The 27,840-nt window shown below is 50.9% G+C and overlaps 2 protein-coding genes across 12 annotated transcripts in view; both read left to right on the top strand.

Moving 5' to 3' along the window:
* GBF1 (golgi brefeldin A resistant guanine nucleotide exchange factor 1) overlaps positions 1–14,633 on the top strand; it is a 128,137-nt gene extending 113,504 nt beyond the window's left edge. For 5 of the 8 annotated variants that reach the window (XM_036734190.1, XM_036734193.1, XM_036734191.1 and 2 more), the window contains exons 17-40: positions 32–120; positions 1,162–1,364; positions 2,079–2,202; positions 2,518–2,643; positions 5,239–5,321; positions 5,974–6,210; positions 6,530–6,623; positions 7,087–7,263; positions 7,575–7,639; positions 7,733–7,856; positions 7,989–8,060; positions 8,140–8,234; positions 8,531–8,684; positions 9,122–9,347; positions 10,040–10,200; positions 10,367–10,613; positions 10,713–10,918; positions 11,185–11,335; positions 11,421–11,551; positions 11,757–11,858; positions 12,123–12,236; positions 12,516–12,696; positions 12,895–13,032; positions 13,699–14,633. In XM_036734190.1, the coding sequence (XP_036590085.1) occupies positions 32–120; positions 1,162–1,364; positions 2,079–2,202; positions 2,518–2,643; positions 5,239–5,321; positions 5,974–6,210; positions 6,530–6,623; positions 7,087–7,263; positions 7,575–7,639; positions 7,733–7,856; positions 7,989–8,060; positions 8,140–8,234; positions 8,531–8,684; positions 9,122–9,347; positions 10,040–10,200; positions 10,367–10,613; positions 10,713–10,918; positions 11,185–11,335; positions 11,421–11,551; positions 11,757–11,858; positions 12,123–12,236; positions 12,516–12,696; positions 12,895–13,032; positions 13,699–13,979 (3,581 nt within the window). In that variant the 3' untranslated portion in view covers positions 13,980–14,633. The remainder of the gene's footprint in view (positions 1–31; positions 121–1,161; positions 1,365–2,078; positions 2,203–2,517; positions 2,644–5,238; positions 5,322–5,973; positions 6,211–6,529; positions 6,624–7,086; positions 7,264–7,574; positions 7,640–7,732; positions 7,857–7,988; positions 8,061–8,139; positions 8,235–8,530; positions 8,685–9,121; positions 9,348–10,039; positions 10,201–10,366; positions 10,614–10,712; positions 10,919–11,184; positions 11,336–11,420; positions 11,552–11,756; positions 11,859–12,122; positions 12,237–12,515; positions 12,697–12,894; positions 13,033–13,698) is intronic. The other 3 variants (XM_036734194.1, XM_036734195.1, XM_036734192.1) reach the window with 1 other exon arrangement.
* Positions 14,634–18,209: 3,576 nt separating this feature from the next.
* Positions 18,210–27,800, top strand: NFKB2 (nuclear factor kappa B subunit 2). Of its 4 annotated transcripts, none has more exons than XM_036736053.1 (23): positions 18,210–18,330; positions 19,573–19,791; positions 20,246–20,324; positions 20,445–20,578; positions 20,747–20,845; positions 20,950–21,101; positions 21,580–21,686; positions 22,095–22,253; positions 22,380–22,484; positions 22,691–22,776; positions 22,870–23,008; positions 23,117–23,242; positions 23,556–23,771; positions 23,924–24,065; positions 24,359–24,473; positions 24,568–24,775; positions 25,051–25,220; positions 26,149–26,251; positions 26,405–26,556; positions 26,645–26,714; positions 26,872–27,044; positions 27,139–27,250; positions 27,500–27,800. In XM_036736053.1, the coding sequence occupies exons 2-23, from the start codon at positions 19,771–19,773 to the stop codon at positions 27,619–27,621; spliced, it is 2,790 nt and encodes a 929-aa protein (XP_036591948.1). In that variant the 5' UTR covers positions 18,210–18,330; positions 19,573–19,770; the 3' UTR covers positions 27,622–27,800. The 4 variants fall into 4 exon arrangements, with proteins under 4 accessions (XP_036591948.1, XP_036591951.1, XP_036591950.1 ...); XM_036736056.1 differs by having other exon boundaries at positions 18,239–18,330; positions 20,538–20,578; XM_036736055.1 differs by having other exon boundaries at positions 18,275–18,330; positions 19,614–19,791.
* The last annotated feature ends 40 nt before the right edge of the window (positions 27,801–27,840 follow it).

Raw genomic sequence — 27,840 nt, 5'->3', positions numbered from 1 at the left:
CATTGTGTTCTCATATTCTTTTTCTCCTTAGCTGACAAAAAAATTCCCCGGAAGCCACCTCGGTTTTCTTGCCTCCTTCCAAATCCTCAGGAACTGATTGAGATTAAAAGCAAGAAAAAGGTATAAAAGTCAAGTTATGTTTTGTTCCCAGTTGTTCCTTGGGTGACTTGTCCTGAGGGTTCACAAAGGATTTGGCAGCTCATCTAAATCATTGAAGGAAACCTGTTAAATTCGCAGATTATTAGCTGGTTAGGACCTCAGTAACTCTGTGTTCCCTTTCAGCCTTCCCCCCATTTCCTGAAACATCTGTAGGTGGGCACAACAACTCAGGCAAGATTATTTACCAAAGCCCAAAACCTGGCCCTTCACCTATGTCTATAGGCAAGGGATAGACTGAGTTGGAAGAATGGGAGTTGGTGAAAATAGGAACCAAGGTTGCTGGTATTATCTTGGTCCCAAAGAAGGTTCAGTAGGTCATTTCTATGATTGTAGGAGCTACAGGGAATTGACATTTATTCTGGTGCTTTAGTAAAGTTCATGTAGATGTTTGTGCTTTTGAGTTTCTTAATGAAATGGAAACCTTTTTTAAAACACTTCTGCCATTCTCTTTCTATCACTCTCTTCCCCCTCCTCTGCCTCCCCCTCTGCATTGCCTGCCTGGTCCCAATGGCAGACTGGGTACATTTGGTTTGTCTGTCCCTGCCTGCACTTGGGTAAACGTAGAACTGACTCATCCCCATGGCCATCCATTCCCAGCCCTCAATAGGAGTGCACAACACAAGCAGCACCCAGTGGGGAGAGATATCAACAGGTTGGGCTACAGGCTAAGAAATCCTAGGGGAAAAGATAAGGCTAGAGATCCAAAGAAATTTTCTTTTGGCCCCTCTTTCAACTGCTTCAAGGGTCACACCCACTATGTCATGGACATTTATTTAGTAAATGGGATGTTCATCCCACTCCCTTTAGAGAAGGTAGTTGAAGTTAGAGATTAGAAGATATCTAAGGCTTTGCTTTTGGAGCTTTCTATCCTGAGAAGATGGGGTACTACCCAGCTTAGGGACTCAGAAGACATGAGGAAATAGGAAGAGAGCCTGACGTAGCTTTGAAGTCTATCCAGTCTGGATGCAGAGGGGATCTGATACCTTAAACCTTTTCTCACAGCTGCTGATCACAGGCACAGAACAGTTCAACCAGAAACCAAAGAAAGGAATTCAGTTCCTACAGGAGAAGGGTCTTCTGACTATCCCCATGGACAACAATGAAGTTGCCCAGTGGCTTCGAGAGAATCCCCGACTAGACAAAAAGATGATTGGAGAGTTCGTGAGTGACCGAAAGAACCTTGACCTGCTGGAGAGCTTTGTGGGGTGAGAGAATAGTGGGCACAGCCTCCTAGGCAGAGATTAGTAATCTGGCCTGGGGATGAGGCAAGTTGCTGTCGTCACTCACTTCACTCACAGAGGTGGGTGGCAGGTCCTCACTTGGAGCTTTCTTGTTTGGGAAAGTGGTTTGTTTTTAGCTAGAGGCCCAGCCAGTGCTCTCTGCATTTCTTACCATTCCTTGCTGTGTCACATGGGGCTCAAGGTCCCAATCTTAAGTGTAAGATGGGCCAGATACACTCAGTTCCTATTTCTATTGAGGCCTCACTTGGAAGTTGAAGGATGAGGGTCCCTTGGCTTCAAATTGGATAGGAGTGGTATTAAAGCACCAGAGCAGAGATTCTTTACCTTTTTGTGTCTGGGCCCCTTTGGCAGTCTGGTCAGGCCTCTGAACCCCTTCTCAGAATAGTGTTTTTGAATGCATAAAATAAAAAACATAGGATTGCAAAGGAAAGCAATTATGTTGAAATATAGTTGTCAAAATATGGGGGGAGTGGGAGTGGAGAATGAAGTTTACTAACTTCCAAGTTAAGAATGCATACCCTAGAAGTGAAAGGCTATGGATGCAGAGTACCAGGATTTGGGGGGCTAGAAATATTCAGTGTTATTAGTAAGTTAGAAGACCTGTGGCACATGGAAAGGCAGGTCTTTTGTTCTACAGTAGCTGCTTACCAACTTCATCACCTTTCCTCTCCCATTCAGCACCTTCAGTTTCCAGGGCTTACGACTAGATGAAGCTCTACGCCTCTACTTAGAGGCCTTTCGATTGCCAGGAGAAGCTCCAGTCATTCAGAGGCTACTGGAGGCCTTTACAGAGCACTGGATGGTAGGTTTGTTTATTGGGGAGTGGAGGGAGGAAGATTTGAGGAAACAAACTTGTGAGTTCAGGTGCAATTGAGAAACCATTGGCTCCCACTGCTATTTCCCAGACAAGCTGAGAGTCTGGTGGCAATGGCTAAAAGTCCTCATGGAAAAGGGGGCATAGGCTTCTACCCAAGGGTTGGCAGGGATTTTATGTTTTGCCTGTGCTCTTGCTGGCTCCTGTGTAAGCACCAGCCATTGGATTAGGCAGTAGATATAGGTTAACTGCAGAAAGGACAGAGACTTGAACACTGATAGTTGTGGGGTTTCTGCTTTTCAGAAGTGTAATGGCTCCCCATTTGCAAATAGTGATGCCTGCTTTGCCCTGGCCTACGCTGTTATCATGCTCAACACTGACCAGCACAATCACAATGTCCGCAAACAGAATGTACCCATGACCCTGGAGGTGAGTATGTATCCTTATCCAGGTAGGACTACCCCAGCATTAGATTACAGTAGGAAAAGCATGAAGGTCCTGATCCAGAATGAGATAGTAACAGAGAGCCCATATGAGGTCAATCTAAGTTAGAGGTCACTAACATAGTAATTCGTACCCTGAATGGATTAGATATAAAGTGCTCTAGCTTTTCTTTCATTCAACAAGCATGTATTAAGCACCTTTTATATGCAGAGCACTCTGCAAGAATCTGAAAGTTATTGTGTTTAGCTAAAAGTCTTTACCTTCATTGAGCTTATATTCTATTAGTACGGAATTACAACCCAAATGGAAATAGTATAATACACAATATTTCTTGATAAATGTGTTAGCAAAGTATTTTGTGAGGTTCATCATAACTGCCCTGGAGGGATCAGAAGGATTGACTATTTAAGTTAGGTTATAAAGGATGGGTAAAATTCAGTTTGAGGAGTGAGAGTAGGGAAGAAGAGCATTATAGGCATAGATGATGATGTGAGCATGGTCATAGATATAGGAAGGCACAATATACAAGAGGCCCTTTTGACTGGAGCATAGAGTACATATTGGGAAGGAATCTTGAGATAAAGAAAGGTAGTGGTGCCAGATTATAGAGAACCTTGAATTCTTCATAAGCGCCAGATTCTTAGCATAGGAAATGACCAGCTCTGTGAATAAGAAAGATTATTCTGACAGTAGAAAGGAAAGATGGGAGTAAGAAAAAGTAGAGTCAGGAAGTTCTGTTAGGAAGGTTATTACAGTAGTCCAGGCTTATGTTGATGAGGGCCTTTGGGAGTGAGAATAAAGATTAGGGAACAGATAAAAGACATGTTTCAGGAATGTATTTAGCAAGATTTGATCACTGATGTGATACGAGAAGTAAAGAGAGAAAAGAATCAAATGCGGCCATAAGGCTACAAACATGGGAAACAGAGTGAATTGTGGTGTCGTAGCCAGAAACAGTGAAGTCAAATGGAGGAACAGATTTAGGGTGAAAGAATTTAAGCTTAGTTTTTGATTTGATGAATTTAAGGTGCTAGTGAGATATCCAGGTAAAGGTAGGCAACTGGAGATAAGGGACTGGAGTTAATAAGAGATGTCAGGATTGAAGATGTAGAGTTGGAAGTCATCTGCATAAAAGTGATGATTGCACCTTAGTGAATGAGTTTGCTAAGGGAAGTCTGGAGAGAGGGGAATAGACCTGGAAGAACATCCACATAAAGGGGTTGGGTAAAGGATGAAGAGCCAGTGAAGGACAGAGAGGAGCAGTTATCAAGGAGGGAATAAAACCAGGACAGGGAGATGTCTCTGAAGCCAGGGGGCAGAGGGTGAGGGGTGGTGGTAGTACGCAGTTGGCAGAAAATGGCAACAGTATCAGAAGCTAGAGGGAGGGCAAGGAGAATGAGAACTTTAAAAATACCAATGCATTTAGCAATCGAGGTATCATTGGTATTGTTTGAGAAATGAGTTGTGGTAGAATGATGAGAGCAGAACTAGATAACTTTTGTAAGAAATATGGTAGTGAACAGTCAGAGAGATAGGATGGTACCAGAATTGATTATAAGGGTCATTAGAAATATTTTTTAGGCTTGGGGAATGCTGTGGAGAATGAGATAGGAAGTTGGTGAGGGTAGAGTTGAAAAATTGTCCGTCAGCAGCAGTGGCCCAGCTGAGGTATATAACACAAATTTGGGAGTGAAGGCAGCTCAGTTTCATGATTTTCACAGCTCAGATGTGTGATTTGTCTTCAGCAGGATTGGACAGCCTTGGAGCTTAAGCAGAGAAATCAAATGGTGGTGCTATCCCAGGGATGATAGTTCAGGCAGCTGATGGTGCAATGAATAGAGCCGCAGGCCTGAATTCAAACCTAGGCTCAGATACTTACTAGTCATGTGACCCTGGGCAAGTAACTTAACCTCTTTATGTCTCAGTTTACTCATCTGTAAAATGAGGATACTATTTGCACCTACCTCTCAGGGCTGTTAGAAGGATAAAACAAAGTATTTGTGAAGAGCTTTGCAAACCTTCAAGTGCTATATAAGTTCTAGCTATGATGATGATGAGGAGGAGGAGGAGTAGGATGATGGGTCAGGAACGGTAGAAGGTCACCATAGCAAGGGATTCTAGGATTCTAGTTAATAGCACATTTAAGTGGCTAACCATGGGGTCAAGGCTGGGTTTGCAGGTGAAAAAGTGAAGCCAAAATAAAGGAGATGGACTTGGAGAATGGGAAGAAGGGACCAGAGGTCACAATAAGGGTAAAGAGGAGAATTAATGGTAGAATGTGGGAGAGGTGGGAGGAAAGGAGACTGTCATCTGAAAGTGGAATTCCAAGGTTCTGATTTGCAATTCTAAAGAAATGGTGCAATTCTGTGCTTATTGATATATGACTGAAGTGTGATGAAGAAGGAAGTCATTGGAGTTGAGAGAGTTGAGAGTATGAGGAGGGCAGAAAGAGGGAGCTGTTTTCCAAGCTGTTTCTGTACTGAGCAGCCCTGCTAGACCTGAGAAGTACCTGGGGCAGAAGGAGGAGGAGGCTTTTTTCTTGGGAGCAAGGGGACAAGAAGCTCATTGAACTGTTCCTAGGAGTTCCGAAAGAACCTGAAGGGCGTGAATGGAGGAAAAGATTTTGAGCAGGACATCCTAGAAGACATGTACCATGCTATCAAGTGAGTTTTTAACGAGGACTAAGGGGTTCAGCCTTTTGAATTGAGAGAACCCATCTCCATCTCTTCCCGATGGTCTCTTGTACAGTGTGTAACTCACCTCCCAAATGAGAACTAGTTCTCTGCCAATACTTCCCTTCCTTGGATGAAACCTTCTAGGACCCCAAAGGCTGAAGGATCCTAACTGTTTCTCTTAAAGGATCTCCTGATGACCCATAGATGGCCTACAGAGAAGGCCAACAAGCCCAAGGTGGGGACCTGGGTCAGAATTAGGCCTAATTAATTCTTGATCCAGGCAACTGCTTGTAAATGAGAGGAAGCGGAGAGCTCTTCTCTGACAGTCAGGTTTCTTCTGGCTTCCTAGAAAGGTTTCCAGGATAATGATGAAGTCTAGAAACTGTTAGGCCTGAGACCCAGGGGGAAAAGAGCTTCAAAGTCATGAGATAAAAGAGATTGTAGGGGAGGGGGACCTTCTTTTCCTTCCTATCCAGTGTCTCAACAGTGAGCAATCAGACAAGCTACAGTATGATGGGTATGCTGGTATGAGATAGAACTAGGAGGGGAAGAATCCTTTGAATCAACTGGAGATGCTAGATCTATGAGGAGGTGTGCCATCTTGACCTTGTCATTGTACTCATCCCCCACTGGATTATAGGAATGATGAGATCGTGATGCCTGAAGAACAGACTGGTCTGGTGAGGGAGAACTATGTGTGGAATGTCCTACTGCATCGAGGTGCAACCCCTGAGGGCATATTCTTGCTGGTACCTGCTGGCAGCTATGATCATGACCTCTTCACCATGACCTGGGGCCCTACCATTGCTGCCCTTTCCTATGTCTTTGACAAGAGCCTAGAAGAAACAATCATCCAGAAGGCCATTTCAGGCTTCAGGTACCCACCTTGTCTTTTGTATTGGCCCTGAAATCCTTCCCATTTCTCTTGATGACGCCCATTCCCCAACTGTCCTCACCTGGAATTTCCCTGGGATGGGTCACTTTAAGCTACTTCTGAGCCCATGCCTGGGAACCTTCCCAGAGCTTCCCTCCTTTGGGGGGAAGTTGAGGCTTAGGGGAACCCACCTTGCAGGTGGCACTAATGTGGGAAGGGTATCATCAGGGGAGAACCCTGAGAAAGATCTTCCATGGTACTTGGAAAGGCAGCTGGCCCTTCCAGTGACCCTGTTCCTGGGGTGGGGGCTGGGGCTTTGCAGGAAATGTGCCATGATCTCCGCCCATTATGGCTTAAGTGACGTGTTTGACAATCTCATCATCTCTTTGTGCAAATTTACAGCCCTCAGTAGTGAGGTGAGTAAGGGTAGTAGGAAGGCATTGAGGGGCACAGCATAGGGAAGCAGACTACCTAAACCTGATGCCCCATGGAGGCAGACACCATAGACACCCAAACAGTAACTGGGGTTCCATTGAAGGCTTAACTTTCTCCATTAGTTATGTACTTCACTTAGCATTGTCCCCATAGTAGCCCCATCCTTCACTGTTTACTGCAAGGTCTTTTGGGGGCTCTGGCCCTCCATGTCCAACATATTCTGCGAGGGAGGTTTGAATCATTATTGCTTACACGAAGATTAGGGGAGGGGAGAAGGGTTAGATCTGAGGACTTTGAATACCCGGGGGCTCCCACAGTATCATGGAGAGAAATGGTCAACTCAGAGCTAATGTGAGGACCCAAAGGAGAAGTTAGCAAGTAAGGACCTAAGACAATCCCTAGACTTTAGCTAGGCCCTAGACTTCACCTTCTCTACCTCTTCAGTCGATTGAGAATCTGCCCACTGTGTTTGGGAGCAACCCCAAAGCTCACATTGCAGCCAAGACTGTTTTCCATTTGGCCCATCGCCATGGTGACATCCTTCGAGAGGGCTGGAAGAACATCATGGAGGCCATGCTGCAGCTGTTCCGAGCCCAACTACTGCCCAAGGCCATGGTAGAGGTAAGAGTAGAGGGTTAGGGGATAAAAGTTGAGCACTAACTGCAATTTTGGAGGAAAATTAAACTGGGGGGGAGGGGCACAGAACTTAGGACCAGTACATTGCATTGGCCTGGTCTTTGTCTAGGAGGCTTCAGTATCAAGGGACCATCAGTACATGATATTCTCCAAGAGGACAGCTGGCAGAGGCATTGGAAGTCAGTTGTTCAGTAGAATAGCAGTACAAGAATAAAGCTGTCAGAAATAAAACTAGAGAACTAGGGTTGGGCCTGGGTAATGAGTGAGGATCATGTTAAGAAAGCTGGCTTTCCTAGGTGGAAGACTTTGTGGATCCCAATGGCAAGATCTCTCTGCAACGGGAGGAAACACCATCTAATCGGTGAGGGTAGGCCAGAAGCTCTGGGCCATGGGGAGGGAATATCCAAGAATCTGTGATTAACCTGAATACATCCCATCTCTCCATCCTCTACAGAGGAGAGTCCACCGTACTGAGCTTTGTGAGCTGGTTGACACTGAGTGGTCCTGAGCAATCCAGCATGCGAGGGCCATCCACTGAGAACCAAGAAGCCAAGCGCGTGGCCCTGGACTGCATCAAGGTACCTGTCCCAACTATCTTGCCACTGTTTTCTCCAGTGATCAAGTCTCAACTTCCTGCAGGGGAGGACTCTGGCTTTGTGGGATTTCTTCCTCCAACTCAAGCCACTGATTCCTTCCTCCTGCCACTGTAGCAATGTGACCCAGAGAAGATGATCACAGAAAGCAAGTTCCTGCAGCTGGAGTCCTTACAAGAGTTAATGAAGGTATGAAGCAGAAGAATCAGACGGGTTGACCAGCTGATGGTGGGGTGGTAGCAGCACGTTGTCTCCTTCTCCCCTCTAGGCTCTGATATCAGTGACCCCAGATGAGGAGACTTATGATGAGGAAGATGCCGCATTCTGCCTGGAAATGCTTCTGCGGATTGTGCTAGAAAACAGGTGAGGAAGAAGAAGGTTCAAATCATGGATCCTGCCCCCATACTGAGGTCATTTGTGCAAATCCAATGTGCTTGGAGCTAGTACCAAGAGAATAGCAGTGCCTATACCAGCAGGAGGGCCTATTGCTATACCAGAGTCACAGGATTCACAGTACCCCTATGTTCAACGTCAATACCAAGGGATCCTAAAAGGATTAGTGTAGTACTAGGGCACTGGAGGGATACCTGGTACCCAAACTGGCCTTCGCTCCTTGGCTCACTAGCTCTCTTCCCTCTCCCCTTCTTCTTGCCACATAGGGACCGTGTGGGCTGTGTATGGCAGACAGTGCGTGATCATCTGTACCACCTATGTGTCCAGGCTCTGGATTTCTGCTTCCTGGTGGAGCGGGCCGTGGTGGGGCTACTGCGTCTGGCCATACGGTTGCTAAGGAGAGAGGAAATCAGTGGCCAGGTAAAGGGATATTAGCCATCTGGAAGATGGGGTAAAGGAGGTGGACCAAAGGCCAAGTGTCATCTGTGGGACTGTCTGAGCAGAGACTACACTGAGTGCCATGCTTTAAGGAGCCTGGAAATGATGGAAGCATAGATTGCTTCCTAATGTTATGAGGGGACTCCTACCAAGAATTCCCGGCTAGGAATGGTGGGGGGAAAGGAGATGTCTGGAATGGCCTTAGTCATGGGGCTGGCATCCAAACCACCCACTGTGCTCCTTGGGATCCTAGAGTCCTCACTTTCTCTGACCACAAAATGCCAGAGGAAGTAGCAGAATACCCCATAGGCAAATAATTATCCTACTCTGGATGGAGTATTATCATTCCAGGATGGGGAAGGCAAGCAGGAAAGTAGAGGGTGAATGGTGAGCCCTAAGCTCACTTCCTACCATTCCAGGTGCTGCTGTCCCTTCGTATCCTGCTACTGATGAAACCTAGTGTGCTGTCTCGTGTCAGCCACCAGGTTGCCTATGGGCTGCATGAGTTGCTCAAGACCAACGCAGCTAACATCCACTCTGGGGATGACTGGGCTACACTCTTTACCCTGCTGGAGTGCATCGGCTCAGGGGTGAAGCCTCCCCCCTCCCTGCAGGCCACAGCCAGGACAGATGCCACTGATACTGGTGAGCCTTCCCTGGGAAATCTGACACCTACCAGATAAGCAACTGTCTTTCCATTCTTGCAGTCTTCCATGGGTTAGAGAGAGAAAAACTCTAAAGAAAGAAAGCTCAGAGATTGCATTAAGCAAATTAAGTTTGCATCCGCTAGCCTCCAACAACACTGCTGTCAGCTCTCCAGTGCCACCCATGGGTTAAGCCCTGATGGAGGCACAGAGAATAATGGAAGGATCCTCATCGATTTAAAGGTGGAAGGATAACCTTGGAGGCCATCATGTTACAGATGAGGAAACTGAGGCTCAGAGAGGTTAAGAGGCCTTGCCCGTGGTCACTGACTGAAGCAATATTTGAACTCAAGTCTTCCTGACTCCAGGTCTAGTTATCCAGCCACTACATCACTTGGCTGCCACACAAAATGTGCCACAGGAATGATAAGACTTTCTGGAGACCAGCTTTCCTTCAGTCCCTCCAGTGGTAACCCTTGTCAGCAGGAGCCTGAGTCCCATTAGCCCAAAAGTGACTAGAATAAAGGTTGTCTATACTTTTGTCTTCTGGCGGCAGGACTACCTAAGCTAACCCAGGCACGAGTCTTTTTCTTGGTGGGAGAAAAGCCCACGGTGTCTTGGTATTTTGTTCCAGCATCTCCATCTATATCCCCATACCTGCTCTAATTCTGCCCACATTCTCACTTGGCTCAGGTGCTCAATCGGACAGTGAACTCTCCTCCTACCACCCTAGTGACGTCAGCTTGGACCGAGGCTACACCTCAGACTCGGAGGTCTATACTGACCATGGTAGGCCAGGCAAGATGCACCGCTCAGCTACTGATGCCGATGTGGTCAACAGTGATTGGCTAGTGGTGAGAAAACAAGGGGCAGTGGGCTGGAGGACTCTCCATCCCAGTCTGGGTGGCTTCCTGGTTTTCTTGGGGCACAGTGAAGGGGATAAGTAGTGCCAAATCAGGCTCCTGAGCTCTGTGCCAGGCAGATCATCCAACTTCCTACCCACATTCATATTCTGGACAGGTGGGGAAAGATGAGATAGATAGCTCCAAGCCAGGACCAGGACCAAACCGGCTTGGCCCTTCTCCTCTGGTGAATCAGTACAGCCTTACTGTGGGGTTGGACCTGGGACCTCATGACACAAAGTCCCTCCTCAAATGTGTGGAGTCACTGTCTTTCATTGTGCGTGATGCTGCTCATATTACCCCCGACAATTTTGAGCTCTGTGTCAAGACCATCCGGATCTTTGTGGAGGCCAGTCTGAATGGTGGTAAGTGGGTGGAGGAGGTGAAAATGTAGCTGCCTGAAAAGGAGAGAGTGGGGAGTAGGGGTTTACGTGAATATAGAAATATGGCCTGGGTCTCCACAGGATGCAAATCTCAGGAAAAACGGAGCAAATGCCACAAATATGACAGCAAAGGGAACCGCTTCAAGAAGAAGTCTAAGGATGGTTCGGTGCTTCGTCGACCCCGGGCATCCAACCAGCACACAACTCGCGGTGGACACAGTGATGATGAAGACGACGAAGGAGTGCCTGCTAGCTACCACACGGTGTCTTTACAGGTTAGTCAGGACGTAAGTATGGCACCATTTATTTCCTCTTCTCCCTGTGCCTGGCTGTTGGGGAACCCAGCTGGGGGCCAGGGTCGGCAGGCTCAGGCTGAGAAGGGAGCCTGAGGGACAAACTCGTAAAGCAAAAGAATTGGATGATGGAGTTGTCCTAGGAATAAGATGATTGAGGGGGAAGACATCATCCTTGAGGGGACCAGGTCTGGAGCAGTGAGGATGGAGTAGTCTGGGTTCTGGGATCCTAATCACAATTCCTTCCTTTGTGATTTCAGCTGCTGGACTTGATGCACACCCTGCACACACGGGCAGCAACTATTTATAGCTCCTGGGCTGAGGAGCAACGTCACTTGGAGACAGGGGGCAAGAAGATTGAGGCCGATTCCCGGACCCTCTGGGCTCATTGCTGGTGCCCATTGCTTCAGGGTAATCCCCACGGAAAATGAGGGCTAGGGCTGAAGAGGTTGGTTGGGATGCCAACAGTGACCCTGATTCTTCCTCCCCTGCTCAGGTATTGCCTGGCTTTGCTGCGATGCCCGGCGTCAGGTACGGATGCAGGCGCTCACCTATCTACAGAGGGCACTTTTGGTTCATGACCTGCAGAAGCTAGATGCCTTGGAATGGGAGTCCTGTTTTAACAAGGTAGTGGAGTGAGGAAGAACTCCTGGGCAGCTTGAGGCAGGGAGGCTCTTAGCCTTCTATACCAATATTTCTCTTATGCCACAGCCTACCCCCATGACGAGTTTCCTTCCCTCTCCCTTCCCCAGCCATTGTCTTGGCTCTTTGGGAGCCAAGCTTACCACTGACCTTACTGGGGGGGGTGGGATGTGGGGTGATTGACCACCAGGTGCTGTTTCCTCTGCTGACCAAGCTTCTGGAGAACATCAGCCCCGCAGATGTGGGTGGAATGGAGGAGACACGGATGAGGGCTTCCACACTGCTCTCCAAGGTATGATTGCATGCACCAGGCCCTCTCCCCATGCTTCCAGCTACTGCCCAAACAGCACCCCCTGGCAGACAGGAAGGGCTCTGTCCTTTCACTATCTCTCTGCCCTGTGGAACCTGAGGGCCCAGAAGAATCCTGAGCCTCAGAGGAATTACCCAAGTCAAAGGCCTATAAGGGAAACAGGCTAGAGAGGGATTCTCCTCATCCCTGGAACCAGGGATGAGGATGGTATCTTCGATCATCTGATAAGCCACTGGTGGGCCACAGGTGTTCCTGCAGCACCTCTCCCCTCTGCTGTCACTTCCAACCTTTGCTGCACTCTGGCTGACCATCCTGGATTTCATGGACAAGTATATGCATGCAGGTTCCAGCGATTTACTGGTATGGTCCCCTACAACTCCCCAAGCTCTGCTCCCTCCCCATTAAACTTGGCCTCTACTCATTGAACCTCATTCCTGGCATATCCTCAGTTGTGGCCTCTACCTAGCTCCTTCTACTTCCCCCACCCCCAAGCCCAGTCACTTTGCCCCTACCCTTCCAGGCTGTAAATTCCTGACTTCCTCACACATCTGTCCAGTTTCGTTGTCTGAGGGCTGCTTTTTATGGCCTCTTTTCCATCTGTTCTATTTCACCCCTTCCCCATTCATACCTTTCTCCCAGTCTGAGGCCATCCCTGAGTCACTGAAAAACATGCTGCTAGTGATGGATACTGCAGAGATCTTCCACAATGCAGACACCAGAGGAAGTGGTTCCTCTGCCCTCTGGGAGATCACCTGGGAGCGTATTGACTGTTTCCTGCCCCACCTACGAGATGAACTCTTCAAGCAGACAGTCATCCCTGGTATGAGACTTGGGGGAAGACCATGCTGAGCACTTCTCCTCAGCATCAGCATAAAGGACCCCTAGAGCTCCCAGAGAGCCTAAAACTGGATTGGGGCTCAGTGGCCTGGGTTGGTGGGTGGCACACAGCCATTGGGAGGAGACAAGACTATTCCTTTACAGAAAGCTAAGAGATACTATGTGAACTTTAACTCCCCAGATCCCCTGCCACCGGTGCCTACTGAACCACATTCCCAGAAATCCTTGACCTCTGCCCATCTGACTCCTGCTGCTGGTGACACGAGGATACCCAGCCACACGTATACTCCAGAAATGCCCTCAGAGCTGGGAGCCTATGGTGAGTCCCCTTTTTCTGCGCTTCTGAATATTAAAGGAAGGGCTAATAAGGGGAAGAGAACAAGCATTTACTATGTGCCAGCCACATAGCAGCAACCCTGGGACATACATGCTATTACCATTCCCCATTTGACATTTGAGGAAACTGAGGGAGACAGAGGCTAAGTGACTTGCCCGGGATTAGTGTCTGGAGCTCTGTTGAAATCTGGTCTTCCATGACTCCAAGCCCAGTACTCCATCCACTCTGCCACCCAGCCACCCCAGGGAGTCAGAAAACTATAGACTTCATCAGCCAACAGTGTAGTAGTGCTATCTGGAGGGAGGTGTTAGTGGGGGGAAGGGGCTGTATCCAGAGAGTCGTGCTGACCTTCTGTACCCATGAGGAATGGGAGGCACCAGCAAAATATGAGGACTGTATAATTTGGGCTTTTCTTTTTTAATCATTATAGAACTCAGGGTGGAAGAGTAGAGATTAAGCCTAGATGTAAAATGAACTGCCTGGTTGGTTAGACTCAGGCAGAGATGACTGAAGGAGATTCAGCACTTCAGCAAGGTAGATTCTCACTTGTCTGGGCCAAGGCAGGGGGACCTGGTCCAGATGCAGGGGAGGGAAGTTGGGAGAGTGTGCCAAAGTAGGATCTGAACATTGCTACATTTTCCCCCACAGACCCAGAGAAGCCTGAGGTCTCTGGAGCAGCTGCCAGTGGTTGTTCTGGTTCTTCTACAGTCTTGACACCCAGCAAGCTGAGTCCCAGCACAGATGGGCCTGTACCCTTGGCCCAGCCCCCCCTGATCCTGCAGCCCCTGGCTTCCCCACTGCAGGTGGGCGTGCCACCCATGACATTGCCTATCATCCTAAATCCAGCCCTGATTGAGGCTACTTCACCTGTGCCTCTGCTAACTGCTCCTCGCCCCTCTGACCCTATGCCCACTTCTGAAGTCAACTAAGACAGGTGGTTGGGAAGACTGGGCCTCTCCCTCCTGTCACACCACTGAGGGCTTCTCACCCTCTCCCTCTTCTGGTTGCACACTATGTTGGTGCCACCCCTGGGCCCAGCCCAGCCACTGCTGCTGCTCTCATTGGAGCCAAATTGGGAAATTGCTGAAGGGAATGAGGGCAGCACTTCCTAGAGACATTATCCAGAGAGAAGGGACTGTCGTCTTCTGCTCATCATTTCTGGGAAACCTCCCTGAGAGCTGAGAAATCAGACTCGGGGCTCACCCAGAGCCCACCCCAGGCTAGCTCCAGTCTCTTAAGGGTCAAGGGAGAGACTTCTGGGCATCAGTGCCAACCAGCCCTGTCCATGTTGCTTCTTGGCATTAGGGGCCCCTTCTTTGCCCTTATCCTTCGGTTCTAGCTCTGAGAGCTATACTCCAACCACATTGCACTTTGCTTCCCTTTCCTCAGACCTCTCCTCCCCCTCCCATCAGCCCTGAGCTACCTCCTCCAGTTCTTCCTCCTTTATCCATGAGTTGGGTTAATTTGGGGAGTTAATTAGGGCCAGGGGACAGAGGTAACAAGGGGAATTGCCTACAGGAGCATGTACATATGAAGAAGTTAACAATTGACTTTTTACAATGTAATAAATGTAATAAAATCCACACCCCAGCCTCCCTTTCCCCTTCTACTTTACCTCCTCCCCTCTCCAACACTTCCTTTTCTGAGCCTGTGGCCTGACTTGATAGAGAAGACTGGTCCTAACACAAAGGATCCATGGGGGTAACTGAGCAGGAGAGAAGAAATAGAAGCATTCTGACCCCTGCTTAGGACGGAACTGGGTATGAATGAGGACAGGTCTTTTGTGTTGCTGCTCTGTAGCCACCAGTCGCTTTGCCCAGCTGCCCTCCTGCCTGGGGAAGGGCATCCCTAAGGGCAGCTACACCTTCCAAAACCAAAGGATACAAGGCCAGAACAGAATTCTTAAATAATGGCAGCTCCCAGAAGTTACTTTCCTCCACTGCCGCCCTGCTCTATGGAGAAGTGAGACAATGGGTGAACTGAAAGTAGGGCTTGTGGTGCACAAGCATTATCAGATAGAGCTAGGCCTTAATCCTTGCAATCTACCATGACTAGGGCTTAAAGCTTAAACCTAGGAACCAAGTCATAGCATCAAAAGATGTCAAGTATGAAGAAACTTCAGGGCCTACATCCCACCTTCTTCTATAGGGGCAGAAAACCGAAGCCCAGAAAAGTTCAGTGACTTGCCAACCCTAAGACTCCCAACCTGTCTCTTTGCAGAGGGTGAGATGGTATGCAGATAAAGGTTCCTGAAGGTTTGCCTCACCTCTCCAAGTCCTGGCCTCATGCCTATGGCATCATACCCACAGCTATAGATTAAGGGCTCACTTGTAAACTGCACATGTCTATACCTGGTACTTACCTCTCAATGCCACCAGGGAATGTCTTCTGACATTTTCCTGCATTATTGCCGCCTGCCCACCCTCCCCCCTGCCACCCAAGAGCACAGAAGTCAGCACCCCTGTGTGGGAAATCTATATGCCCACAGTTATGTTTCAATTGCCTTGGGGATGCTACCATCCCTGATTGCCACTCCTAAGGAGCAGCAGCGCCGAGTGCCTGGAACTTCCTCCTTTGGAAGGGTGGCTGGGTGGAGATAGACCTTCAACATCCTAGAGTCTCACCTAGGAAAATGTTAGCTATGCTCATCCTAGGCCCAGGGCCCTCGTTTGCTTTAAGGGTTCTCTGACCATTCATGTTAATCAACCATAGGAGGGAAAACAAAGACAGACTGTGTGGCTGCCAAGGGGGAAATGTGGAGCTACCTTAAGGAGATGGTGATAAGGATCTTAGAACTCAATTCTAAGGAATTCAGCAATAGGGAACTCAGTAGCTGTAGAATCTACCTGGTTTCTTGCCCAACGTTCAATCAACAAGCATTTAGTAAGTGCTTACTGTGTACCAGGCAGTGCTAGACAAAAACACCATCCCTTACCTAAAAGAAGTCACATTCTCATGGGGGAGACAACATGCAAATAAGTGCATATACAAGATAATACACTGTGTATGGTAGGTGATGCCAGAGGGATGGAGGAGGCAGAGCCCAAAAGGCTTGCAAAAGATGAAATTGGACCTGAGCCTTCAAAGGAGCCAAGGAAACCAGAAGTTGGAGGTGAAAAGGGAGAGCATACCAGGCATGGGGAACAGCCAGTGCAAAAGTCTAAGCCCAGGAGATGGATTATTATGTATGAAGAATAAAATAGACTGATGTAGCTGGATCAGAGTGAACAGAGGGGAGCAAAGTGTAAAAAGATTGGAAAGAGACAGGAAGGCCAGGTTGTAAAGGGCTTTCAATGCCAAACGGGTTTTATATTTGATCCAGCAAATAGTAACCATTGGAGTTCATGGGATGGGAGGAAGGGACCTCGTCAAACCTACTTTAGCAAAATCACTTTGGCAGCTTAATAGAGGACGGATTGAAGTGGGGAGAGATGAAGCAGGCAGACCAGGCAGTCAAAAGGCTATAGCAGTAGTCTAAGCAAGCAGTGATATAGAGCTATAGAAAGACGTAGTTAGAAATAAAGGGCATGAGAAATGAAGTACTGGGTGAAGATAAGTGAGTTGTGTCAAGGAATGGCACTGAGGTTTCAAGCCTGGGTGACTGGGGATGGTGGTGCCTTCAATAGTAAAGTTGGGGAGAGGTGAAGGTTTGAGAGGAAAAAAGTTTTTGAACAAGTTTGAAATGCCTATGGGACATCCAATTCAGGATATCCAAAAGTCAGTTGGCAGTGTGAAACTAGAGCTCAGGAGAAAGATTCGGATCGAACACGTTAATCTGGGAATCATTTGCAGAGTTGACAGTTAAACCCACGGGAGCTGAGATAACTAAGCAATATAGTATAGAAAGAAGAGAACCCAGGGAAGGCTTATGGGATACCCACGGTTGGTGGGGTGACCTGCATAACCAACCAGCGAAAGAGACTAAGGAATGGCCAGATCTGTGTTGCTAGTCAGGTCCTTGTCCTGGGTGACCTCCCTGCTCCAGCCCAACACATTGGGTCTTTCCATGGCCACTGGTCTTTTGATCTCTAGCTGGTACATTACAAAGATCGAAGCTAGAATGATGGATGATATCTGACATTTTGTAGACTCCAAGCTTTACTTGCATTATTGAACTTGAGTCTCATCACAGATACTACAGAGAGGTACTACAGGCATTATTCCCATTTTAAAAGATTAGGTCACGGAATCAGTGTCCGGTGGCGTTTGAATTCAGGTCTTCTGAATCCAAGTTCAACTCTCCAATACACTGGATAGCTCGGCCCGACCTTTTCCTCTTGGCGAGAAGAAGTTGCCCTTGGTCGCTGAGAGATGGGAGTCCTCTCTCGGACAATGGGTATCCACCGCCAGCTGGGCTCTTGTCCCCTCCCCCGACAATGAAGCATTTCTTAAGGGCCTATTTCACTCGCAAGAGTCGGGAACCCGAAGACAAAAAAAAAAGGAACAATCCAGGAGTTTACAATGGGGCGGGGGAGAACAAGTCCATACGTAGGCATGAACAAAATCAGCAATGTTGGGGGAGAGGCACTAGCAGCCACACAGCCTATCGAAACTCCATTCCAACACTTATTCAGACAATCTCCTTGCCCCCAGCCTCCTCCACGGAGACGACGCTCTGGCTACGGGCTCTCGAGGCCGGGCAGTGGGGGACCCAGTCTGGACCGTGCCCAGTAGACGAAGCAAACTAGGGGAGCACTCCTCGATCCCGCTCCCCGACAAATGGTGCTGTCACCCGACAGATCGCTGGCGGAACCCTCTTCCCCTCCGCTCCCAGGCTCTTCCGAGCTGTGGGGCTCAGGACCCCAGGCTGGGGCGGGGCCCAGGGCCGTCCCCGGGGTCTCCTGGGGAGAGGAGGGCCTTGGTTCCCGCTTCATCTCCACTCCTCCGGGCAGGCCACCGAGGACATAACCCAGGCCCCCAGATAGCACCGGGCGCGAGGGCGCGGAGCTACCCACCCAATGCCCACCCTTCCCGGATCCCGCCGAGGGGAAGAGGTGGGGCTGTCTTCCCGGGCTGGGAGGCAGAGAATGAGAGGGGGCGGTCCTCTAGGCTCAGTCCTCATTGGCTGCGCCGGCCGCAGACTAAAACTTTGAGCCAATGACAAAGAGGCCAGGGCGTGATGCACCGTGACGTTATGGGAATTCCCCCCCGAGGGGGGCGGGGGGGCGGAAAAGGGGCTTTCCCGGTTGGGGCTGCTGGTGGCCGAGTGGCACCAGGGTCGGAAGGCTAGCGGAGGCAGGACTAACCGGTAGCGGAGCCGGAACCGGAGCTGCAGCCGCAGTGAGTGGCCGGGGTCGTGCACCTGGGTTCCCTCAGTTCTCAGAGTACGGGTAGAGGGGCGGGGTCGGGACCCCCACTCAGCCTTGAGAGTAAAGAACACAGATCCACGCCTGGGCGCGATCACATGCATATACACACATCATACACACATATGCGTTTCCACATAGATACTGACACACACTAGAGTCATAGAATGTTATTGCTGCGAGGGATCACAGTCCTAGGCACACGTACATGTCCACCGCACATCGGACATTTCCATAGATGCGGATCGGCAGAAAACTACACTGACACACGTCTACACAATTGTGTATGCACATCCACCCACACCGACATAAGTACAATGATACACAAAACCATATAATTTTAGCACGATTACATAGACACATATGCATGCAGACACACAAATAGTTACATAGAGACAACTGGAGAGAAGAAAGGGATCTTTCTCTGTCCCTTAGACATCCCTACACATGGGGAAGAGTGGGGAAGGAGACTCCTAGGCCCAAAGCTGAGTGGATACAGGCTCCCCTCCCCCAAGCTATCCAAAGTCCATAGGAAAAGTGGAGGGCACTATATCCCCAGGGACTTAGAGCAGGAGGGCCCCCGAGAGGAGAGGGGGCTCCCTACCGGAGGAATCTCCCCCAAAAGCCCCAAAGGCTGAGTCAGCAGTCTCCCTCCCTCCCTCCCAGGCCCCAGCAGATGACCTACGGAAAATCCCAGGGGAGCCCCAGGCCGTGGGAGGAGAGAGAAAGGGAAGGAAGGCTAGACCAGTAAAGGGAAGGACAGGTTTGAAGCCTAGGAGGGGATAGGGGTGAAGACAGGGGAATCTCTCTTTATGCTTCCAAATTTCACCACTGGCCTTGAAAGGTGAGCTCTAGACCAGTGCCCCCAGGTCCCCAACTCACAGGCCCCTCCCTCCTATTGAAATCCTCTGCCTTCTCTTGCCCTAGTCTTCATCCCCAGCTATCGGCCCCTCAGACTTGGGGGCAGGGGAAGAAGTGCTTCTCTGATGGGGGGCGAGAATTCCAGACCCCACGGTTCCCCATGGAGCAAGGCTCTGGCCTGGGAATGGGGAAGAAAAAGGAGAGCAGGAAGGGCCCCCTCAAACTCCTAACTGGGCCCTCCCTCTCTGGGCTGGGCAAATCACGTCATTTCCAGGCCCACCCCCTCCCTTGGCCCCTCCTCTCTCTGGTATTTTCGGGACTTTCCTGAGCTGTTCTAACTTTCCTGCCCTCCCAGCCCCCGCCTGCCCACAGCTCTCTGGCTCTCACCCATTCCAGCCTGGCAGGAGGAGGGACCCTCTGCCCCCCACCCTCAGGCTCCTGGCTACTCCCTATAGACCTGGCCTGAGGGGTGCCCCTCCACACCCACAAGCACAGGTAGGAGCCTTGGCGGTTACAGCGGCAGCAGAAGCTGGACAGAGCCCAGCTCTAAAACATGGACGATTGCTATGGCCCAGTGAGTGCTAGCCTGTGTCTATCTTTGTGACCCTCCTTATTGCCAACCCTTTCTCTCTGGCCTCTGTCTATCTGTCTGTCTGACACCATCTGGAGTCCTCTCTATTTGGCTAATCCCCCAGACTCGGTCTTTCAGCGCCCCCCTCCCCACCCCCACTTCACTCAGTCTTGTCGGTGTAACAGCCCTGCCAAGCCCTGATCTGTGTCGACCCCCTGGGTTCCTGGTCATCTATCTATCCAAGCCTCTAGGTGTTGTTTTCCGGGCTCTTACTGATGTGAGCTGCTGTCCCTTACTCCCCCAATGTCCAGCTCTCTGGCTGGCCCCATGCCCCTTTTTCTTGGTTTGTCTGACCACTTATGTTTATCTCTCAGTTTGGGTGATCAATTTAAGTGGGGGGAGGGAATAGGTAATTTTGTGGGAGTGGTCACCTCCCACTATTTCCATCCAAATCCAGGGTCTGGATGGCATCGATTATGATGATTTCCAATTCAACTCCCCAGTGGTGGATCGAAGAGAGCCCCCAGAGGAGACAGGTCAGTATGTCTCCGCTAGTCCCTCCCCCTTTTCCTCCCGAATTTCCCAAGGACTCCTAGTCCCCTTTATCTCCCCGTATAACAACTCCCACTCCTGCCGTCCAATTGTTTGTTCCCCAGGAAATAGAAATATAGGACCTTCTGCTAGAATTGGGGTGGGTCTGAAAGGAGATCTCAAGACCCCTGGCTCAGACATCCCGGCTCTATCCCCAGGTGAGGGCCCCTACCTGGTCATCGTGGAGCAGCCCAAGCAGGTGAGGGCAGGAAGGGGCACCAGGGTGGCTAAGAGGCTTGGCCTTCCTCCAGTTCCAGGGGTGGGTGGGAGTGTTCATTAATGGTTAGAGGTGATCACTGTGGGTTGGGAGGTGGTCAGTGCAGATTGGGGTTGTCACTCCTAATCATGGCTATTTGCTGATCCTCAGCGTGGCTTCCGCTTTCGCTATGGCTGTGAGGGCCCCTCCCATGGGGGGCTGCCTGGAGCTTCCAGTGAAAAGGGTCGCAAGACATATCCTACAGTCAAGGTGAGTATAAGAGAAGACCAGGGCGGGCTGGAGAAGAGGGGCAGGGAGACTGAAAGGGAGGTGACTGTGTCGGTGGCGAATATCCCTCCACTCATCTTCCCCAGATCTGTAACTACGTGGGACCAGCCAAGATTGAAGTGGACCTGGTCACACACAGTGATCCACCCCGAGCCCATGCCCACAGCCTGGTTGGGAAACAGTGCACAGAGTTGGGTGTTTGCGTGGTGTCTGTAGGACCCAAGGACATGACGGCTCAGTATGATGTCCCCATTCCCATCCCTATCCCCACCCTGGAGCTTTACTGAAGCTGGCAATACTTCTGCTTCCCACCTCCAGTCCCATGGTTATTGCACCTTCTTCATATGCTTAATTCCCATGCTCGGCTGTACTGGAGCGAGGGATCAGGGAACAAAAGGGGAGACAAAGTAAACTTAAGCCTTGATTTGAGGAGATCATGGCTTGGCCAAGGAGATGAAATAGGGCAATGTATGCTCTGGGGGTTAGAGCAAACTGTTTGGACTCAGGGCTGTAGGATTTTAGAAGAGGCGGAGATCCCTGTGGGTTGGAGGAATCAAGGAAGCCTGCCTGGTGGAGGTAGGTGTTGAGCTGTTCGTTGAAGGATGCAAAATAGAAGTAGAAAAGAAGGGGGAAGATGTTTCCTGCCTCTGGAGCAGTTTGAGCCCTCCACTCTTTTTCTTCTCCATATCTGACTTCTCACCCCTGACCCCTTGCAGGTTTAACAACCTGGGAGTCCTGCATGTGACCAAAAAGAACATGATGGAGATCATGATGCAGAAACTTCAGAGGCAGCGACTCCGCTCTAGGCCCCAGGGCCTCACAGGTATGGGCACCATGGAAAAGGGAATGTATGTCTGGGGCTATGGGTAAGGTAGAGAGAGGAGGGGAGGGGGAGAGGGGAGAGAGAGGGAGAGAGGCAGAGAGGGAGGAAGGGAGGGAGGGAGGGAGGGAGAGAAAAAAAGAGAGAGAGAGAGAGAGAGCGCACTTGAGAAAGAAAGATTGAGAGAGATTGAGAAAGAGAGAGATTGAGAGGGAGATAGAGATATTGAGAGGGGGGAGGGGAGAGAGAGAAGGAGATAGAAGGAGAGAGAGAAAGGGAGGGAGAGAGAGAGAGAAAGAGAAAGAGAGAAAAGATGAAGGGTACTGGGAGGGCATGTAGGGTGACCTGAGGATTGAGGGGTCATACAAGGGGTTGAGAGCAACTGGATACACATGTGACTGACCACCACAGAGGCTGAACGGCGGGAGCTAGAGCAGGAAGCCAAAGAACTGAAGAAAGTGATGGACCTGAGCATTGTCCGGCTGCGCTTCTCTGCCTTCCTCAGGGCCAGTGATGGCTCCTTCTCCCTCCCCCTCCCACCTGTCATCTCCCAGCCCATCCACGATAGCAGTGAGTGACCACAACAGAGTTGAGGGGGACATGGGAGATGTGGAGCAGAGACCATGGGCCGAGGGGGGAGGACTGAGGGATGATGATGCTGGGCATTCTGTTGAGATAATCATTCGTTCCCCATAGAATCCCCTGGGGCCTCAAACCTGAAGATCTCACGAATGGACAAGACTGCAGGATCTGTTCGGGGTGGGGATGAAGTTTATCTTCTCTGTGACAAGGTGCAGAAAGGTGAGACCAGAGACTGGGACACCAGCAAAAAGGAGGACTCTGTGGCTCTAAGCTGGGCCCCAGGGGTGCCAGGGGGCTGTGCTCAAAGCCAACTGAGGCTTTGGACAGGGCTGCAAGGAAAGAAGGACAAGGGGAGAAAGGCCAGGATTGGAAGCTGCATACGGAACCAAATTCTTCCTTTTCCCCACCATCCCTACCCCCCACAGATGACATTGAAGTCCGGTTCTATGAGGATGATGAGAATGGCTGGCAGGCCTTTGGAGATTTCTCCCCCACAGATGTTCACAAACAGGTATCAGGACATGGTGGGCACGTGGAAAGGGGGTGGTATGGGCTAGGCAGGGGTTTGCAGGCCATGCTGAGAGCCTATGTCTCCCTCCCCCAGTATGCTATTGTGTTCCGGACACCTCCTTATCATAAGATGAAGATTGAGCGTCCAGTGACTGTCTTCTTGCAGCTAAAGAGGAAGCGAGGAGGGGATGTTTCTGACTCCAAACAATTCACCTATTACCCCATGGTAGAAGGTAGGATCCAGGAGGGGGTTAAGGAGCAGAGGCTGCTTTGGGGTGGGGGAGGGGGAGTTAGGACTGAAGAGAGTCCCGACGGCCCTGACCTCCCCCCTTCACCCCCAGACAAGGAAGAGGTTCAGCGGAAGAGGAGGAAGGCCCTACCTGCCTTTTCCCAGCACTTTGGAGATGGGTCCCACATGGGTGGGGCTGGAGGGGGTTCAGCTGGAGGTTATGGAAACGGTGGCGGAGGTGAGAAGGGAGAGAGGATTCTGGGGACTAGGATGTCCTATAAGGGGGGAGCTGGGGGGGGCTCTTTCCCTTTCTCCGTACACTGGGCCCTAGAAGGGGTAGGCTCCTGGCGTCAGGTATGGGAAAGGGAAGTTTGGGGAGGGAACCATCCAGTGGCCATTTTCCCAGGGCTCATAACTGTCCCTGAGACCATCCCTCCCCCTACTGACCATTCCTCCCAAAATCCCTGCCCAGACTCTCCCTCCACTGTCCATCCCCTCTGCCCATCACCCCCTCACTGCCGCACACTGACAATCTGCCTCCCCCCACCCAGGTGGTAGTCTCAGCTTCTTTTCCACCTCCTCCCTGAACTACAGCCTGTACTCTCCTGGGGCTGCTCCAGTGGGCAGTTATTCTGGGGGGACAGGAGTCCAGATGTCTGGAGAGAGTGAGGGCACAACCGATGCTGAGGGTGAAAAGCAGACACACCCCGATTCCCCTGGCCGTCCCCCACCCCATGGACCGCAGGCCTTAAAGATGCTACGGGAAGGTATAACCCCCCCCACACACACACACACTTTAGAGGAGGAGGGGGCATGGAGGACCAGGGACTCAAATATCACATTGTGGAGGATTGGATGGGCACAATGCCCACCTTCCATTTTCATGACCTTACCATGCCTTCTTCCCCTTCCCAACCAGCCCGGCAATACAACCTACGCATGTTTGGGCTTGCCCAGCGCAGTGCCCGGGCCTTGCTGGACTATGGAGTTACAGCTGATGCCCGAACCCTTCTGGCTGGGCAGTGTCACCTGCTGAGGGCCCAGGATGAGAACGGAGACACGTATGAAGCCAGGGCAGACGGGAATGGGAATGATATGTTGTTGATGTTGGCCTAGGGAAATGTGAGAGGTGGGGTTGGAGTAGGGATGGATTAGGACAAGGTTGGGAGGCTGGAGATTGGGTTTTAGGCAGGAGTTTAGTGGACTGAGACTGGAATTGGGACAGAGCAGGAATCAGGGTGGCAGGCTGGGGTGGGGGCAGGGCATGGTTGCTGGCTCAATCTAATTCAGGACAAGTTTGCGGTGAGCCTAGGCTCCAGAATCAAATTCTACAGCTCCTCGCTCTCTCCACCAGGCCCCTACACTTGGCCATCATTCACGGTCAGACAAGTGTCATCGAGCAGATGGCACATGTCATCTTCCGAGTCCCCCACCTTGGCATTGTCAACCTCACCAATCACTTGAACCAGGTATAGCCAGCATTGGGCAGGGAAGAGCGATGTGTGGCAAGGGCAATCCTGCCTACAACTGGAGGCATGCCCTAACTAACTCTTTTGCTCCTAGACACCCCTTCATCTGGCTGTGATCACAGGGCAGAGCCGAGTGGTCAGCTTCCTACTGAACATGGGCGCTGATCCGACTCTGCTGGACCGGCACGGAGATTCTGCCCTCCACCTGGCGCTACGGGCAGGCAATCCTGGCCTCCTGCAGGCCCTTCTTTGCCATGCAGGGCCCGCTCTTCCCCAGTTGCTACTCATGCCTGACTATGAGGGTGAGTGCCCCACCCCCAGCCCTTCAGAGGCATCCCTTCGATTTTGTGATGGGTTGAAGGGGATCCTTCAACCAAGCTGGAGGGAAAAGAAAACCTTGTTAATTGTTCTATTGGAGGCATGGGAGAAGTGTTCTGTATGTCATTTGGGGGTAGGGCCAGGGCTCACCATACCAAGCTGGAAGGGCACAGACTTTTGTGCCTCCTGGTGCCAGAAGCAGGTGGTCTCTGCCAGGGTCCATCCCAGGATCCAGATCCTGAGCCATGCAATCCCACAGGCCTATATCCTGTGCATCTGGCGGTGCGTGCCCATAGCCCAGAGTGCCTGGACCTGCTGGTAGGCAGTGGGGCTGATGTGGAGCTGGCGGAACGGCAAGGTGGGCGCACTGCCTTACACCTGGCAACGGAGTCAGAGGAGCTGGGACTTGTTAGCCACCTTATCACCAAGGTCAGTCAGTCAATCTGTTACCAAGCATTGATGGAAGACTTCCTAGGCACTATAGATACACAGAAAGGTCCCTGCCTTCATGGAACTTCCATTCTGACGAGAAGGGGGTGGCAACGTGCAAACCCCAGGAGACACTGGAGGTGACATCAGAGGGGAGGCCCCAGCATTAAGTGGGCCAGAAGAAGATTTCTTGTAGAAGGTGGGATTTACAGGAAGCCAGGGAAGGGAAACCAGAAGGCAGAGATAAGGAGGGAGAGCTTTTTAAGCATGGGGGATGGCCAGAGGAAATGCCCAGGGGTGGGACATAGAGTGCCTTGAGGGAAGAATGGCAGGGAGACCAGTGTCATTGGATATCAGTGTGTGGAGATGAGTAAGTTATAAGAAGAGTGGACAGGTAGAAAGGGGCCATGTTAGGAAAGTATTAGTTTGGAGTCAAAGAACCTATGTTCAAATCCCACACTACTACTTACTACCTATGTGATCTTGAGGCACTTAAGTAGCACAGTGAATAAATAGTTGGGCTTGGAGTCAGGAAGACCTGAGTTTGAATCTTGCCTCAGACACTTTTCTAGCTGTATGACCTTGGACAAGTGCCTTAATCTTTCTCAGTCTCAGTGTTCCCATCTGTAAAACAGAGATAACAGCATCCACCTTACAGGTTGTTCTGAGAATTATGTAAGATATAAAGCACTCTCTGTAAATGCTAGCCAGCATTATCATTGACCCCTCTGGGTCTCAGTTTCCTCACATGTAAAATGAGGAGCTTGAAATAAACTCTCTCCATGGTCCCTTCTAGCACCTCATCTTATGGGATCATACATCTTATGAGATCAGACATGATCCCATGTATGACACTTGGATCTCAGCCTCTAGAGGGGTGCAGGAGGGGGCAGACAGTGTAAGCCTCAACTGTTCTTCCCCTTGCCAGCTTGGTGCCAATGTGAATGCCCAGACTTTTGCTGGAAACACACCCTTGCATCTGGCAGCTGGCCTGGGCTCTCCTACCCTCACACGCCTGCTACTCAAGGCTGGTGAGTACCCTTGACCCCACGGCCCCAGAAACCACTCCTGGCCAGTTACTCCCTGGGGTCCCTTTTTCATCGTGACCTCCCCTGGTTGGGGATGGGACGCATTTCCTGGCCTTGGGGGCTGGAGGACTCCTCCCTATGTCCCCTCTCTGCCAGGAGCCGATGTACAGGCTGAGAATGAAGAGCCCCTCTGCCCACTGCCCTCACCCCCAAACTCAGGCAGCGACTCAGAGTCAGATGGGGCTGAGGAAGGAAGCGGGAGGAAATACCGTGGTCACACACCCCTGGACCTGACCCGCAGCGCTAAGGTACAACCTGCAAGGATGGGGATGTTTGAGGGGCAGGTAGCTGGGTTTGGGATGCACTGTGGCATTTCTGAGATACCCCCCACTCTAGGTTAGGACACTGCTGCTGAAGGCTGCTCAAGAGACCACAGAGCCACCCTTGACTCCCCCAAGCCCCACAGGTAAGACCCATGCTCGCCATCCTCCAAACCTTTCTCCTCACCCCTAAGGATGGGAAGGGGTGTTAGGGTCCAACTTTGAGACAAGCCTTCCCTTCCCACCTCCTCTGCCCCAAGAGCCATGTGACTGGGTCACTATCAGTGTGTCTGTCTACCACAGGCCCTGGACTGTCCCTGGGGGCTGCAACCTTGCAGGGCCTGGAGCGGCTGTTGGATGGACCAGGTGGTGGGGGAGATTGGGCTGAACTAGCAGAGAGGCTGGGGCTACGCAGCCTGGTGGACACGTATCGCAGCACGACCTCTCCTAGCGGCAGCCTGATTCGCAGCTACCAGGTCAGTGTCTGGGCTCCAGTGCCCTGACCCCTGCCCTCCCATGCCCTCAGTGATCCTGCCCCCAAATTCTCTTTCCCTTTGCCTCTCTCCATAGCTGGCCGGAGGAGACTTGGCAGGCTTGCTAGATGCTCTGGCCGCCATGGGACTGGATGAGGGTGTGCGGCTTCTGCAGGGAACAGAGCCCAGGGACAAGCTTCCGAGCACAGGTAAGAAGCAAAGGAGGAATGGGCAAAAGAGTCCAAGCTGGGGAGATCTGAGGAGATTCTAGGAGTTACTTGGAGGCCACTGGCTCTAAACTTGTGTGAGGTCTGTTTACAGATGGGACCCCAGGGCAGTAGGCACCATGATGGTCTTAGAGGGCTAACTCTGCCTAGGGGGTCTCTAAGGTCTGAGGTCTGGGCTGGCTTTGGGGGAGGGACTAGGCCCTGACTCCATCTTCCTCTTTCCCTCCCCAGAAGTAAAGGAGGACAGTGCCTATGGTAGCCAGTCAGTGGAGGAGGAACAGGAGAAGATGAGCATGGTACCCACGACTCCTGGGGAGCTCACCCACAGGCACCCCGAGGAGCAGGTGCACTGATACCAACCATGCCCACAGCATGGGCAACACTTTGTCCAGCCCTGTGCCTGCCCCTGGAGGCGCCCGCTGTACAGATACCCCCACCTGTGCCCGTGCCCTTATTTAATGCCCTGATTGGTCCTTTGGTTCTGGTGAATAAAGATATGTGGGAGCTGGGGACCAACCACCCTACCCTGGGACATAGGCTCCAATTCTCTGTTCTCATCCCCACCTAATGCA

Source organism: Trichosurus vulpecula, chromosome 8 (assembly GCF_011100635.1).
Source record: "Trichosurus vulpecula isolate mTriVul1 chromosome 8, mTriVul1.pri, whole genome shotgun sequence".
NCBI classification, from domain to species: Eukaryota; Metazoa; Chordata; class Mammalia; order Diprotodontia; family Phalangeridae; genus Trichosurus; species Trichosurus vulpecula.
Note: the sequence above shows the minus strand (reverse complement) of the source record. Positions and strands in the feature narration are given on the sequence as shown.